We start from the raw sequence: 16,531 nt of genomic DNA on the forward strand, positions 1-16,531 counted from the left end.
TACTGCAAAGATGGGAAAACCTCTTCCACTGCTGAAATAAGCATCTTACACTGCAGCAGTATAGCTGCAGTGCTTGTAACGGAGACACAGCCTAACAGAAAAGCAAAAGTAGTTACCTTCTCCTCTGACCACTGGTTCACAGTATTTAGTAAAATTTAGTGCAGCCTGCAGGGGAAAAAAACAAAAAAACCAACAATATACTAAGATATTGTATTAAACATGGTCATTCTATACTATACAGCATCTAGCACACCTCTGGGTGAGGTAAAGTGAATAAAAATTGCTTCAACTATTAATTATGATGTTTTGCTTCCAAGTTTTTCCACTCTGATTCATGTTATACTATTTTACAGTGCAACATCCAGTGATAAACATCAAGACGACAATCACAACAATAGCAAATAAAAACCTGCACAAAATCCTTTCACTATGTATACTGATAAATAATTTTCAATGTAGCAATTGTATCTTTTTAAATCAGTAAATATGTTCAATAATAGATCACATATATTTACATACAAACACAGATAAGAAATAATAAAACCCACATTTTTGGTGACCCTTCCTTCACTTTTAAATAAACTATTTTTGCTTAAGATAAAAATTATTTGCTGTACTCTACCAAGGTAGCTTTTTTCCAGGTTGGATAAATCTATGAAGCTGGATATTTATTAATTGTGATGGGATGGACTCCCCCACATTAGCTCTGCTAGAGCTTAAATAAATCAGGTAGGCCTAACCAGCTAATTAGGCTACAAGCCGGGGAGATTTAGGCTGCAGGCAGCTAATTTAGAACAGGTTTACCTGTCAGGAACAGGCAAGATCTGTAAAAAGCCTGATAGCTGGCTGTAGAGAAGGGGGATGCTGCTGGGAAAGGTTGCAGTCATTCCATGAATGCAGGCAAGTGGGCAGGTTCAGCCAGGCAGAGTGTGTGTGTGCATAAGCCTGTTAGAATGTAAGAACAACCCAGAAAGACAGTAAGAAAATGTAAAACAGGACTACACCAGACTAACACAGTTCCATTTCTATCAGTAAGAAAATGTGACTGCTTGGTAAAGGTCCCTAGTCTGGATCTCAGCGTACAGTGAGAGTCTGGGTTCCCCTACCAGCCACTGGGAAGTGGCAAGGGCACAGGAGGCATCCAGTCAGATAGCAGGTCTGGAAAGACTATGAATTCCCCCAAAAGGTGATGAGGATAGTGACCTGGCTGGAGGACCAAATTACACAGAGGAAGGACCCAGGAGTGGGTGAGGCAGCAGAGGGAAACAAGACAGGAGAAACCACCACCAGAAGGAGAGTGCAAGCTGACAGAACTAATCCCCAGAATGGCCAGCAGGAGGTGCTATGTTTGGTGGAGGATCCTGGACATTAATACTTGGAATTTTATAACAGAACACCCTTCCCAATTAATTCCTTTGCTCACATGTCCTTAGACAGCTCTATACAGCACTTATGGTCAATGTTCCCTCTAATCTTTTTCATCCATGTGCTGATTTTTTCCATACATGTACAGAATAAACGTCTTTTATATGCACTAAGGCACCTGTGAATGTGCACCACCAATAGAAACACAAAACCTAGCTCTGCTAATCAGCTGGGAGGCATCCGAATTTCTCCTGAGTGGTCACACAAGCACACAGCTTACAAGGAACACTGCTTATGGTAATATCTAGACATGCATATACTGATTTCAATGTGGCTTCAAAATCATATTTATAGTAAAAGGCAACATTCATTAATTTTAAAAAATCTACTATTTGAAGAGTAGTTCAGAAACTTATGAAACAGTTATACTAGTATCAGAAGGGTAGCCGTGTTAGTCTGAATCTGCATAAACAACGAGAAGTCCTGTGGCACCTTATAGACTAACAGATTTATTGGAGCATAAGCTTGCGTGGGCAAAGACCCACTTCACCAGATGCACGTAGTAGGAATTCCAAAGGCAGGTAGAAATATACAGGCACATGAAAAGAAAGGAGTACCAATCAAGAGGAAGGCCAGAGATAACAAGGTCAATTCAGTCAAGGAGGATGTGGCCCACTTCTAGCAGCTGATGGAGTTATGAACACCAAGAAAAGAGAAATTGCTTTTGTAGTTGGCTAGCCATTCACAGTCTTTGTTCAATACTAAATTGATAGTGTCAAATTTGCAAATGAATTGTAGCTCTACAGTTTCTCTTTGGAGTCTGTTTTTAAAGACTTTTTGCTGCAAGATGGCTACTTTTAAATCTGCTGTGTGTCCAGGGAGACTGAAGTGTTCTCCTACATTCCTGATATCTTATTTGTCTGTTTATTCTTTTACGTAGGGACTGTCTGGTGGCCAATGTATATGGCACAGGGGCACTGCTGGCACATGATGGCATATACTACATTGGTAGATGTGCAGGTGAATGAGCCCATGATGGTATGTCTGATGTGGATAGGTCCTGTGATGGTGTCAATGGTATAAATATGTGGGCAGAGTGGGCACCGGGGTTTGTTGCAGGGGTTGGTTCCTGAGTTATAGTTACTATAGTGTGGTGTACAGTTGCTAGTGAGAATTTGCTTCAGGTTGGTGGGCTGTCTGTAGGCGAGGACTGGCCTGCCTTCCAAGGTCTATGAGATCATTGTCCAGGATGGTTTGTAGATCACTGATGATGTGTTAGAGAGGTTTTAGCTTAGGACTGTAGGTGATGGCCAGTGGTGTTGTTATTTCCTTTGTTGGGCCTGTCTTATAGCAGGAGTCTTCTGAGTACACGTCTGGCTCTGTCAATCTGACTCCTCACTTCTTCGGGAGGTTACTGTAGTTTTAAAAATGATTGGTGAAGATCATGTAGGCGTTTGTCTGTCTGAGGAGTTGGAGCAAATGAGGTTGTACCTTAGTGCTTGGCTGTAGACAACGGATTGTGTGGTGTGTCCAGGATGGAAGCTGGAGGCATGTAGGTAAGCATAGCAGTCAGTAGGTTTCTGGTATAGGGTGGTGTTTATGTGACCATCACTTATTCGCACTGTAGTGTCCAGGAAGTGGATCTCTTGTGTAGAATGGACCAGGCTGAGGTTGATGGTGGAGTAGAAACTGTTGAAATCATGGTGGAATTCTTCCAGTGCCTCCTTCCCATGGGTCCAGATGAAGAAGATGTCATCAATGTAGCATAAATAGAAAAGGGGCGCCAGTGGACGAGAGCTAAAGTAGCATTGTTCCAGGTGAGCCATAAAAATGTTGGCATATTGTGGGGCCATGTGGGTGCCCATAGCACTGCCACTGGTTTCAAGATGACACTGGTTTGACATGCACCTGACAAAGTGGGTCTTTGCCCATGAAAACTTATGCTCCAATAAATCTGGGTATGTCTGCACTACCCTCCTAGTTCCAACTAGCGGGGTAATGTAGGCATACCGCACTTGCAAATGAAGCCCGGGATTTGAATTTCCCGGGCTTCATTTGCATAAGCGGGGAGCCGCCATTTTTAAAACCCCGCTGGTTCGAACCCCGTGCAGCGCGGCTACACGGGGCACGAACTAGGTAGTTCGAACTAGGCTTCCTAGTTCAAACTACCTAGTTCGTGCCCCGTGTAGCCGCGCTGCACGGGGTTCGAACCAGCGGGGTTTTAAAAATGGCGGCTCCCCGCTTATGCAAATGAAGCCCGGGAAATTCAAATCCCGGGCTTCATTTGCAAGTGCGGTATGCCTACATTACCCCGCTAGTTCAAACTAGGAGGGTAGTGTAGACATACCCTCTGTTATTCTATAAGGTGCCAAGGGACTTCTTGTTAGTTATACTAGTTTTATCAACATACGTCATACAAAAAACCTCACACACACAAAAGCCTGTAGGATTGGTCCCTGAAATCCTTACAGTCCGTACTTCGTTCATGTGAGTAGACTAGCTGGTACCCGGCATTCTGCTGCTGCCACACCTGAAGTGTGGATGCCGTCTGCCATTCCGGAGCCCCAAGATCCCTCCAAGCTGCCCTATGACCAGGATCTGTCTGGGCTGCCATCCCTGCAGCTATGCTCCAACACAGCTGTCAGCCCCACTCCTGGGATCCCAGCTGCCAGACCTGCATCTTGGGTCCTGCCGCTAGCAGCATCCTGGCACATGCAGGGTTCTACCAGTTAGGATCACCCCACTTGCCAGGATGCAGCCCCTGGCAGAGCCAAAGGTGCAGGGCCAGCAGCCGCGACCCCAGGAATGACATCAGCAGCCATGACCCATGTGCACTAGGTTGCTGCCAGCAGCAGAGCCCAAGACACAGGGCTGGCAGACAAGGTCCCAGGTACAGGAGCACCCCTCCAGCACCATTCCCTCTGTGATGAAGCCTGGACACATAGGCATGTGCACAGGGTGTGCCGGGTGTGTCCAGGCACACCCTAATGTCTGGGGGCAGCCAGAAGCTGCTGGAGGAAGAGGGGGATTTGTCATGAAGTGCCACAGCCCCTCACTTTAAATTCTCCGCAGCCATCTACTGGGCACTGTGGGGCAGAGAGAACGCATGCGCGGCGTCCTCAAACACCGCACAACAGGTGAAAGGGGAAATGCAGAGAATTTTAAAACCCAGCAGCCCAGCTCCAAAAGCAGCTGGGGCCTGACTTCAGACGGCAGCCTGAGCCATTTTTGCAGCCCAGGCCCCGCCCTACAGCACTACGCGGCAACCCGGGGGCGCCCCCACCTGTCCCGGCAGCACCATGCAGCACTCCAGGGGCGCCCCCGCCCAGCCGTGCAGGGTACCCCTGCCCAACCCTGCAGCACCGTGGGGGCGCCCCCACACAGCTCTACAGTACCCGGCCCTGCAGCACCGCGCAGCGCCCCTGGGATGCCCCCGCATGTCCCGGCAGCCCCTGCGTAATGCCCTGGGAGCGCCCCTCCCCAGCCCTGCAGCTTGGGCTGGCTCTGACTCCAGCCCTGCAAGCTGTAAGGCAGAAGGTGAAGGTAAGGGGGGGGGGGGAATAAGAGGAAGAGGTGGGAGAGGAAGGGGCTTTTGCGGAGGGGGGAGGGTGGAAGAGGAAGAAAGTGGAAGGCACCAAAGGGACAAGGTAGAGGAGACAAATGCTAGTGGGGGAAGAGGAGACAATGAGGAAAAGGGCAGGAAAGGAGGTGTCAGTGGGAGGGGGAACAGGGTGATGCTGGAAGAGGAGAGGGTAAGGGCATTGAGGATTGGAGGGGAAGGTGCAGGGAGAAGGCTTGACAGAAGGGGTAGGCATGAGGAAGGTGGGGTTGGAGCAAGTCATGTGTGAGGGCAGAAGAGCATGAGGGAAATGGGAGCAGAGGGTGGTGAGGGGATGGGTATCAGGGAAAAAAGGGCAAGGGGGCAGGCGCAGTGAGGGAAGGGGGAGGCACCAGAAGGGTGCAGGGCTAAGGGAAGGTGCAGGTGCCAGGGGATTCTGGGGGTGAAAGCAGAAGGGCAGACACCTGCAGGGGAGGGACCAGCACCAGAGGAGAGGGAGGTGTCAGATGAGGGGATGAGGAGGGGTAGTTCACATGATCAGAGTGGAGCTACTGGAGGAGTAGGCACGGGGGAGAGAAGGGCTGGCGGGGAGGGGGGGGGTAGGTCTCAGGAAGGCTGAGGGCAGTAAAAAGGGCAGGAGTCAGGACAGCAGAGGAGGGTAATGGGTTGGGGGGCAGCAGGCAACAGGGGAGTTGATGGAGCAAGGGGAGGAGACATGGTAGCAAAGTGGAATTCGGTACTGGTGCACAACACAAAATTCATTCTGCTCATGGGAGGAAACACTTCCAGCCTCTCCACCCCACCATTAATGTCATACACGTTGGGTTAATGCAATTGCAGGATAGTTGCATGGGGGAGGGGATTGGGGAGGGCCAAACTAATCCCTATTGGTAGGAGGATGGTGGGAAAAGTCCTTGGGGGGTGTGTCAACACTTTTTACTTTTGGTCATGTGCCCATCTGGCCTGGAGAGGGTTACCTCCAGAGGTGTGGCTAATGGGGGCCACGGGCAGATCACAGTGCAGATCTCTAAAAAGCAAAACCCAGGCCTGTCTCAAGTCTAGTGCACATAAGCACGCATACAAGCTTTGAGAGGCAGGAATGTTTTGCATAACAATACAAATTAAGCATACCACGACCTCCTGCTTGGTATTGTAGTGAGTATAAGTGAATTAGGCTTTTTTATTGTATCGTAGAAGATCTTCTATTAATTGCTTTTGCATTGTTTTGTGCTGTATTCATTGCTTTAGAATTGATAGTATTTAAGGTTTAAATTGTATAGTAATTGTTTTTAAGGATTGTAACATTTAAACAACTATGTTAACAGCTTAAAGCTTACAATAAATAAGAATGTGGTTAAATCTCTCTGGAGTGTCCTGGTTTCTCTTGGATCTAAAATAAATCGAACCACATGACACCCTCCCTACCCCTAAGTCCCTCAAACTTTCAACCACGTAGCCAATAGAATTTTGATTTATTACATGCTTACTGTTTTTATACATTTTTTATATCCCCATCACAGATATAACCTGCCTTCAAGTTTCTAGGGAAAAAGAGGAAACGCTGCACAGACGGCTGGACATACAAAGTTCTACGGAATCTAGGTGGGTGGTATGCAAGGCAACTCTACTTCTATTTTCACAGTACTCAATATTTTCTTTGCAAGCCTTATTTTTGCATTACTGGCCACTTTTTCCTCTAAGTTATGGTAATTTTGCTAAATAAATTATATTAAATTACTCAACCGCAATTGTTTGCATTATTTAAGATTATTTTCAGTATTTTGCTCCTTTCAATATGATTCAAGAGATATACATTAAATATACCTTGGGGGGTTGAGGGGGTGTATACACACACACACGCATGCATATAAATGCACATACACGCACATACACACACACACACTCTAAATATTTTTCTCTGGTGCAATCAAAAATACAGTATATTCTTATCAAAATTAACAAGGAAATATATTTTCTGCAAGATCCTGTGTATTCAGGAGTTATATTTTGACTATTCTGTTGCTCCCACAGATTCCCTACTCCCACTCACTATCTTGATAACCAGAAAAATAACTTCTTAGTTTCCATTCCTATAGTGTCTAGGTGTCAATAAAAACCCAACAGTTAACACACTAAGTACTGTTCCAATACAGGATGCACATGGGCTTAAATAAAAATATAAAACTTAATACATCAGAAAGTAAAAATAGTAAACTTATCAAGTGGTAATTCTTCAGTGGTGTGCCACAAAATAAAAGGACTGGACAAACTATAACCCATTAACTGCACTGAAAGCATATCCATCACACTCTAATATTATACAGAAAAGCCATACTCCCTGAACAGCCCATTTAACAGTCTTGTGAACAGGATAGTGGGTTTTTAAAGTTAATATATACATACTGATGAGATAGATTGCACATCAGCAAGTGTGCAGATGACACTAAGCTGGGGGAGGGGGCAGTGGAGAGATAGATAGGCTGGAGGATAAAGATAGGTCCAGAGTGATCTAGACAAATAGGATTGGGCCAAAATAAAGCTGATGAAATTCAACAAGGACAGTGCGTAGTCCTATGTTTAGAATGGAAGAATCACATGCACTTGTAGCCATGTAACTATTGTAGTGTTTGTATAAGAACATTGTAATAAGCCTTATACAATGTAATGAGCCTAAGTATTCCCTGCGGGCTGCCCTTTCTGACTAGCAAAAAGGAAGGGCCTACTACTTTGGTAAACATGCATCAGACAGGCTATATCTGTCTATTACGGACATCAAGGCAGGAACCAACCAGAAGGGTCCTTGTGACTCACTATGGTCACCCTTTTGTCCTTAGGACTATTCTTTTAGTCCAAGATTAAAGAACGTTTGTATGAGCCTTTTATTGTAGAAAAGTATGTAGTTACTTTTTATTCTTAAAATGTTCTGCTTGTCTTCACAAAAGAAACTGTAATTCTTGTTTGTGTGAGTGAGGAATGTGCACATGGGAAAAGAAGTCTGAAGGCTATCACTGCCAATCCCTCCTTTGACCATCATGATGTACATGATATCTAACAAGGGGCAGATTGAGGATATTGAAGCTAAAACAAGCACCCCTGGGAAGGAAAAGATATCAAGCTCCAATAAAAACCAGAATGCGACAACACCCAGAAAGAGTTGTCAATATGCTGATACAAAATGACAAGGAAAACAATCTTGAGATAACAATTTGTTGCAAGGTAACAGATTACCACATGATGCAGCAAAACTCAGACTTGTATGAGAAGAACTACTATGGAAAGAAGAGGTGCCCTGCCATGAGACTTTGGGTTCATCCTGCCAAGCAGCAGCCTCAGAGAATAGGAATCACGACTGATAGAACCTGGTTCCCTCCTCCCTCCCTAGCTGGCCAGTAGGCTGGATACGAGTCAGCAACATGCTCTTGTTGCCAAGAAGACGAATGGCATACTGGGCTGCATTAGTATGAGCATTACCAGCAAATTGAGGGAAGTGATTATTCCTTTCTATTCAGCATTGATGAAACCACATCTAGAATTTTATGTCCAGTTTTTGGGCCCCCACTAAAGAAAGTATATGAACAAATTGGAGAGAATCCAGCAGAGGGCAACAAAAATGATTAGGGGTTTGAGGCATATAACTTATGAAGAGAGCTAAACAAACTGGGCTCATTTAGTCTGGAGAAGAGAAGAATGAAGGGAGATTTGACAGTAGTAACTACCTGAGGAGGGATATGACAGCAGCAACTTCTGAGGAGGAAGGGGATTCCAAAGAGGATAGAGCTATGCTATTCTCAATGATGGCAGATAACAGAACAAGAAGCAATGGTCTCAAGTTGCAGTGGAGAAGGTCTAGGTTGGTATCAGGAAAAAATGTTTCACTAGGACAGTGGCGAAGCACTGGAATGGGTTGCCTAAGGAAGGTGGAATCTCTATCCTTAGAGGTTTTTTAGAGAGGGATGGCAAAACCCTGGCTGGAATGATTTAGGTGGGTGGGATTAGTCCTCCTTTGAGGTTTCCTTCTAACCCTAATCTTCTATGATTCTATGTAATTCATATATACTATAATTATACGTAACATTATAAATAGGGGTCCTACCAAATTCACAGCCATGAAAAACGTGTCACAGACCACATGTGCTTTTACCCTATACTACACAGGAGGGATCGGCAACCCCCAGCACGCGTGCCATGAATGGCATGCAAGCCGATTTTGAATGGAATGTATAGCCTAACCTACTGCCAGCGCCCTTCCCCAGCAGCAGGTTAGGCTGTATGCATAGTGGCTCAGCACTCGAAGGCGCCCCTGAGCTCGATGAGGTATACGCAGACTACCCTACTGCCGGGGAAAGGGGAGAGTGCCAGAAGCAAGTTAGGCTGCGCACAGTGGCTCTGCGCTCGGAGGCGTCCCTGAACCTGCTACAGCGCGCACAGCCTAACCTGCTGCTGGGGAAGGGGGAGGGCACTGGCAAGAAGTTAGGCTGTGAACACAGTGGCTCTGCGCTTGAAGGTGCAGCCAAACCAGCTACAGTGTGCAGTGCTGCCAGTGAGTCCCTGCCAAACCCTACCTCACCACCACACACTGCATGACCTTCTCATTCCCCCCCATGGGACTGCCTCTGCAGCACAGGGCTCCAGGTCCAGCTGCACTGCCTCCTCCTTCAGGCCATCAGACAGCCTGCTCCCACTCACTCCTGACCCCTCCCTTGCTTCTGCACCCTCCCCCTAGCCACACACCCCACTCCCAGCCTATTTCTGCATCTTACCTCCCTCCCAGACCTCACACCCACACCCCCTCCAGCACCCCAACTCCTGCACCCCCACCCCACTCGCTGGCAGCCCTGACCCACACACTGAACCCCACATTTTTTCCCCCATCCCACAGCTTAAGGGGGTCCACAAAATCCACTGAAACCTCAGAAAAATAAATCTGGCCTATGGGAAGCCCCGAACCTCAGCCCTCCCTGTCCCTTCCTCTCAGCCCATGGGGTGGAAGCACCAGAGGAGTGAGGTGTCTCGGTTGGGGGACACATCAGTGAGGGCTGGGGGGATTTAGAGGAGGTTTTTTGCTTCTCACTTGTGTCCCCAACTTATTTTTCTGACAGTCAGTGACTCCCAACACAAAAAAGGCTCCCCACCCCTGCCATAAAGAAAGAAAACATGGAAACTTTTTGTTGGACATAATATTTTATTTAAAAGGAAGTTTGATAAATTAACACGAAAAAGTTAAAACGCTTAATCTGTTTCAAAATTTAAATTAAACTGTTCTCCCTAACTGCAGTTAGTTCAGAAAATAAGGTCACTGTACCCAGGCCTGCCCTTGCCTCCCCTACCCTTTCCTTCCCCCAGCACACACATCAGTCAATATGTTAAATCTTGGTACGGCACTTCTGAAAGTTTGCCAACCCCTGCACCAAAAGGTAAGATCTGCATCTTTATTTATTAATGAAGTTGCTGTAAGTAGAATTTTAAAAAGTAACACTGGCACTTGGACACATATATAGAGGTGAATAAGTTAAATCTCGGCAGTCCACCTCTGAAAGGTTGCTGATACCTGCTATACAGATTTCACATGGAAAATCAGCGTTTTCAAATTGGGTGTCCTGACCCAAAAGGTCGTGGAAGGGACGTCTGCAAGGTATTTCCTTCCTTACTTCTGTGATGTCTTCAGAGTTGGGCAATCAGAGTAATGGCTGTTGACTGGACAACCAGGTATGAAGGCAGTACCATGCCATTCTTATTACTGCACTCTACTTTAGTCACCCAAGATAACAATTCTGCCTAGCTTAGCTATTAGCCAATTTAGTTGTATGTAGAACAAAAATGGCTTCCCCGCCTCTATTTAGTGCTTTTACCGTGCAACTGATCTTGTGCCTAAGAGGGGAAGAAAGAAGGCAACATGAAAAAAAAAAAAAACCCTCTCTTTTCTCCCTCCTCCATCCCCAGCAAGAATTCGGGATTGGAGAGGGGAAAAAAAGCAGGAGGGAGGATGAACTAAAATACCTGCTACGTTAGCTACCAAACACAAGCTAAGACTGATCACTGGCCTTTTGTTATCTTTACCAGTTCAAAATTTAAACTTGATTATCAAGTGTTAAGGATGCGTCATACATAATTTAATCTCCAATCCAAAAGGAGCATGTGGGTATCTCTGGATCACTGAAGTATATACACAACTGAATGAAGCATACATTTCCTAAAAAACCCAAGTTTCTCATGCAGATCATTATCTGATCTCGTTCTTGAACAATTAATTCCAATTTGATAACAATACAAACAGAATTAAAGCTTTCTATAGTTTAGCATGGATTTTTTAGTTCATTAACTGGTTAGAACTCCATACTGTAAGTCATCATTCACTTCAGCTTTTGTGAAATTCAATGGTTGTCCGTATGCTATTCAAATAAGTTTACCTATGTGCATGCACATTTGTCATATGAATAATCAGCTACATATTCAAAACTTGAGGCACCGATAATTAGTAGACTCTTAAAAATGTTGGTTTTTATTTACTACACTAGCTACAGTACTTATAACATGGATGCTATGAGAGTTAATGTTTTAAGGTTGAGCTGCACTAGTCTATTTCAAGTTCAAGAAAAAATCCTGGAACTTCTCTCAGTCAACCTCAGTCAAGCAAAGCCCTCAAGATGGTTAAGTCCAAAGCAGACCACAAGAAGTTACCAAAAAACCTCACAAAACTGAATGACAGGGCAACAAAGTGGCACATGAAATTATATGTTGACAAATACAAAGCAATGCACATTGGAAAACATTCCCAAATAAACATATATAAATTAGCCGTATCAAGAAAAGATCTTGGAATCATTGTGGATAGATCTCTGAAAACATCCACCACTCAATGTACAGCAGCAGTAAAAAAAAGCTAACAATGTTGAGAATCATTAGGAAAGGGATAGATAAAAAGACAGAAAATAATATATTGCCTATTTATATAAATTCATATACACCCACATCTTGAATACAGTGTGCAGATGTGATCACCCTATCTTAAAAAGAGATATATCGGAACTGGAAAAGTTTCAGAAAAGGGCAACTAAAATTATTAGGGATATGGAACAACTTCCATCTGAGGAGAGAGATTAATAAGACAGGGACTTTTCAGACTGAAAAAGAGATGACTAATGGGGGATATGATAGAGGCTACAAAATCATGAGTGGTGTGGAGAAAGTCAGTAAAGAAGTATTATTTACTCCTCATAACACGAGCTATGGGTTACCAAATGAAATTAATAGGCAACCAGTTTAAAACATACAAAAGGAAACACTTCTTCACACAATGCATAATTTGTGGAACTCCTTATCAAAGGATGCTGTGAAGGCTAAGACTATAACAGGGTTCAGAAAAGAGCTAGATAAACTAATGGAAGATAGGTCCATCAATGGCTATTAGCCAGGATGAGCAGAGATGGTGTCTGTAGCCTTTTTGTCAAAAGTTGGGAATAGATGATAGAGGATGGATCACTTTATGATTACTTGTTCTGTTCATTCCCTCTGGAGTATCTAGATTGATCAATGTCAGAAGACAGGATACTGGTGTAGAAGGTATTAAATCCATATATGTAGAATAAGAAATACTGGAAATTGAAGTAGGAGAATTGTAATACAGGAATTCCTCATTTAACACGGTAGATGCGTTTCAGAAAATGATCGTGCTAAGTGAAAACGTGTTATGCAGGGTCAATGTTCCCATTGAAAATAATGGAAAAGGTGGGGGTTGCGTTTCAAGCACATGTGCGCTTGCAGCTCCAGCCTCCATTTGTTAGCAGCTTGGACCGGAACATAAGGTTGGGGGAGAAAGGGGACTGGGTTATAGCAGGGAGGGGAGGTGTTTGGCTCTGGGGAACGGAAGGAAAGGACAGGGGAGTGGGCTTGCAGCTGGGTTTCCCTAGCTGGCCAGTCACTGGCAGTTGCGCAGGGCTTACCCTGCCTCCAAAGGTTCACCGCTCACCGCGCCATTCCCCGGTGACCCTCTCTGGCTGGATGCCTCGCTCCCTTTCCTCTGCCCCCCGATTGCAGCTGGGTTTCCCCAGCTCACCGGTCACCGGCAGCTGCGTGGGGCTTCGTCTGACTCCTTACAAAGCAGCGGAGATTCTCCGCTCACCGCGCAGTTCCCTGGTGACCTCCTCTGGCCAGATGCCTTGATAAAGGCAAAACCCACAATGATAAGCATCAAAATTCTAATGAAGGATAATGAGGGGGAAATCTCTAGTGATGATGGAGATAAAACGTCACAAAGAGAAATGATCACAGCATGACACTGCAAAACCCATATACTCAAATGGGAACTTACTACTATAAAAATAGGATATATTGCCATGGGTCTTTGGGTTCATCCCGCAAAACTTCAGAGCAACAGATCAGAACAGAAATAACCTAGCTCTCCCACTCATGCGCAATCTAACTGGCCATTAGATTGAGCCAAGTCTCCATAGACTGGCAACAATAAGAACCTGTAGGACCTGTATGTGTGTAATTACGTGTGTATGTTTGAAGGAATTACTTTTAAAGCTGTATTTCCAATAAACCATGGCACACTGCTTTCCCCCTGAAATAGATTCCATGTACTTCTTATAAGCTTAACACTGGGTTAGATGGACCTTGGGCCTGACCCAGAATGGTTGTTCTTATGTCTCTCCCAACAACAATCAGAAAACCCAATCTAGAACTCCTACTGGAATTTACTTCTCAAATCCTAATGCAACTATTAACTTGGTGATACCTTCCATGGACACATGACTGTACAAGCGCCATCATATTGTAAAAAGCCTTGAGGGATTTGAGGACACCCATACCTCCCCAAATATATTTTGATGCAACATGCTTATGGAATGCTCTTTATCCAAATTTAACAATAAATCTAGCCTTCGAGGTTTTAGATATGAAAAAATAATCTAGTGGATCCCTCACCAGATGTCGAAGCTCTTTCAAATCCCTGCAGACTGTGTAGAAGACACCAAGAAGAATATTAATATATGCAGCATAAAAATCAGCAGAATATTCTGGAGGATGATAATGGGAGAGAATCTTTTGTAGATGTCCTGTTAGATATAAACAAGTTTAATTATTTTTTTCAAAAAGCTGATGAGTGCATAATTGCACTAATAGTATTTTAAAAATCAAGTACAGCACAAACCAAACAATGCTTAAGTTGTACCTTAGAACCCAAATTCAATAGCACACAGAAAATCCTACCATAAGGGATAACAGAACCAAAAACTGTCCAGTTCCCTCAACAACATACCCCTCCCCAAAAAGCCCCACACCCGAAACTTAAATACCATAACAACACTAAAGTACACTAGCTTTACTGACAAGTACAAGAAAAGCCTGAAGAAACAATATGCTGTCAAAATGGCAACTGATGCAGACACAGTCTTAACATATGCAGCTAACCATAGCTGTGGTGTAGAAATTCAGATTTCCAAAAATTCTTTTGTAATCCTATCAGATGGCTGAGCTCTTGCTAAGAGGATCACATGTATCTCACTAATGAGGATCCTCTAAAACAGTGATACCCATGGCGCCTACCGGGGCAGTTATGTGCGCCTGCCGAATGATCTGGGCTTGCCCCACCCCCGGAAGCGTGGCAGCCCCAAAAGGTTGGGGACCACTGCTCTAAAACAATTCTCAAACAACAAACGGATGAAGTAGATTGGGCTTTGCAGACTAAAATGGCATGGTAGCTCAGAGGTGGTATGTTCTTTGTACTTCTTGTAAAAAGCAAAATGTGAGATGGATGTTGCCTGGAGGAAAATGGAGTACAGAATAGGGATGTAATAGTATAGTCGATTAACTGATTAGCAAAAGCTTATCAGTTAATGCTATAGACTACACACATTTCTCGCCTTCCCGTAAATTTTCTAGCAGGCTGGCCAGCATCCCAGCTCAGTTCTGGCTTGCGCCGGGTCTAGCTCATACCCCATCCCCAACAGGGGTTGTTGCTACCTGGAGCTGCTGCCTCTGATTTTTAAATTGGCTCCCCTCACAGACCAGCTCTTCCATGGCACCCCATGCTGCCACCTTTGATACCCAGGCAGCTGTGCGAAGTGTCAGGGGGCTCTTTGGGAGTAGGGCTGGAGCACACTGGCTGCTGGCCCCACCCCCGGGGACTATAGAATAGTCAAGTAACCGATAAGAATTCATGAGGTTAATCAACTATTCAATTAACTGATATTTAACATCCCTAATACAGAAGGCTGAAGTCCCTGATCCTGGTATATATTTCACTAGTTATCTTGGAATGTGTGGGTTGATACAGGATTTCCAATATGAATAACTAGATGAATTAAGAGGGAAGGAGTCTCTGATTCCGAAGTAGAGGGCAACTGGGAATATAGTACTAGTAATTTTACCAAAGCCACCCATGTTCTGTTTTTTTAATAACTAAAGCAGACTTCTGGATTCTGGGAACCAGCATGTTTTCAACTATCACATTTTCAGTTGATTTAAAACTGAAGCATCAGCCTATTTTCACTTAACAAAAAATGTTAAGTGTCTGAAATACTAAGATGGACAGTCCTTTATGCAAAGTACTATTATAAGTTATTCATTCAACAAAAAAATTAGAAAAAAATTACCTATGCTGTAGTCAGGAAAATACAAGGTAAATGGCTCCAAGCATCCAGTGTTTGGACGAAATAGTTCCCACACAATTTCACTAAGGAAAATAACAGTCACATTTCTGTCTGTCTATAAGCGAAGAAACAGGGGAAAAAGGTCACCTTGCAAGTTAAAGTATTAGTCATACAAATGACTGTTACGATTTTTCATTTGAAGAATTTCATCAAATTTAGTGTTTAACACAAATTATTAGCATATTAATATGACTTTTGGTGGCCTAATCAAGGAGCTTACACAGATTTTCATAATTATCTGGTATTCCTGTATATCTTTTGCCATTTAATTGCCATTTAAGATAATAGGGGCCTGGTATCAAGCAATATTAAATTGTTTCCCTTCCTCTCTTCAATAATTAAATTCAGAATTTCCTTAGGAGATTGTACAGTAAGAGTGGAGGAGGAAAAGGAGCACCAATATTCTGTGAAAGGGACACACTTTAGGCTTAATTTATAAAGGTCATCTAACTGACGCCCTACAAAGTTAGCTCTGTGCTTAATTGTTTTGTGATCTTAGTGTCACGACCGGTGAGATAACTATACCATCACTGAAGCAAAACTTGTGGAAATATGAAAGTACCAACTTAATATTAAGTTGGGCCTATAGGTAACAAGTTAAATATTTGCACATGAAAAATAAATATTTAAGAATGATCAGAAATATTTCTGATGTCCCATTATTTTTTTTAATATCGGAGGGCTTACTTTAAAAAGAAGAAGAATAGACTATGATGTTCACATTTTATAATATTCAATTTTAATAGAAAGTGCAATTCCATTATTTTACATATTCTCTTGGGCAGGTGGGGAGGTCATCTTCATCTATCATTACGAGGGATGTGAAACGTTGTTTATAAATGTAACCATGTAATTCCTAAAAATCCTAGTGGTTACATGGTTACACATGCCAAGTTCTGCAGTATAAAGCTTATAATGCCCCTTGGCATTTCAAAGGGGCAGCGCCACCCTATGG

General features: G+C 43.9%; 1 protein-coding gene across 5 annotated transcripts in view; it reads right to left on the reverse strand.

Moving 5' to 3' along the window:
• ORC5 (origin recognition complex subunit 5) overlaps positions 1–16,531 on the reverse strand; it is a 162,812-nt gene that overhangs the window by 116,764 nt on the left and 29,517 nt on the right. For 4 of the 5 annotated variants that reach the window (XM_006137544.5, XM_075926892.2, XM_075926895.2 and 1 more), the window contains exons 6-8: positions 15,520–15,631; positions 13,850–13,980; positions 117–165 (exon numbers count right to left, since the gene is read on the reverse strand). In XM_006137544.5, the coding sequence (XP_006137606.3) occupies positions 117–165; positions 13,850–13,980; positions 15,520–15,631 (292 nt within the window). The remainder of the gene's footprint in view (positions 1–116; positions 166–13,849; positions 13,981–15,519; positions 15,632–16,531) is intronic. The other variant, XM_075926920.2, reaches the window with a different exon arrangement.

This window comes from Pelodiscus sinensis, chromosome 1 (genome assembly GCF_052426305.1).
Source record: "Pelodiscus sinensis isolate ZL-2025 chromosome 1, ASM5242630v1, whole genome shotgun sequence".
NCBI classification, from domain to species: Eukaryota; Metazoa; Chordata; order Testudines; family Trionychidae; genus Pelodiscus; species Pelodiscus sinensis.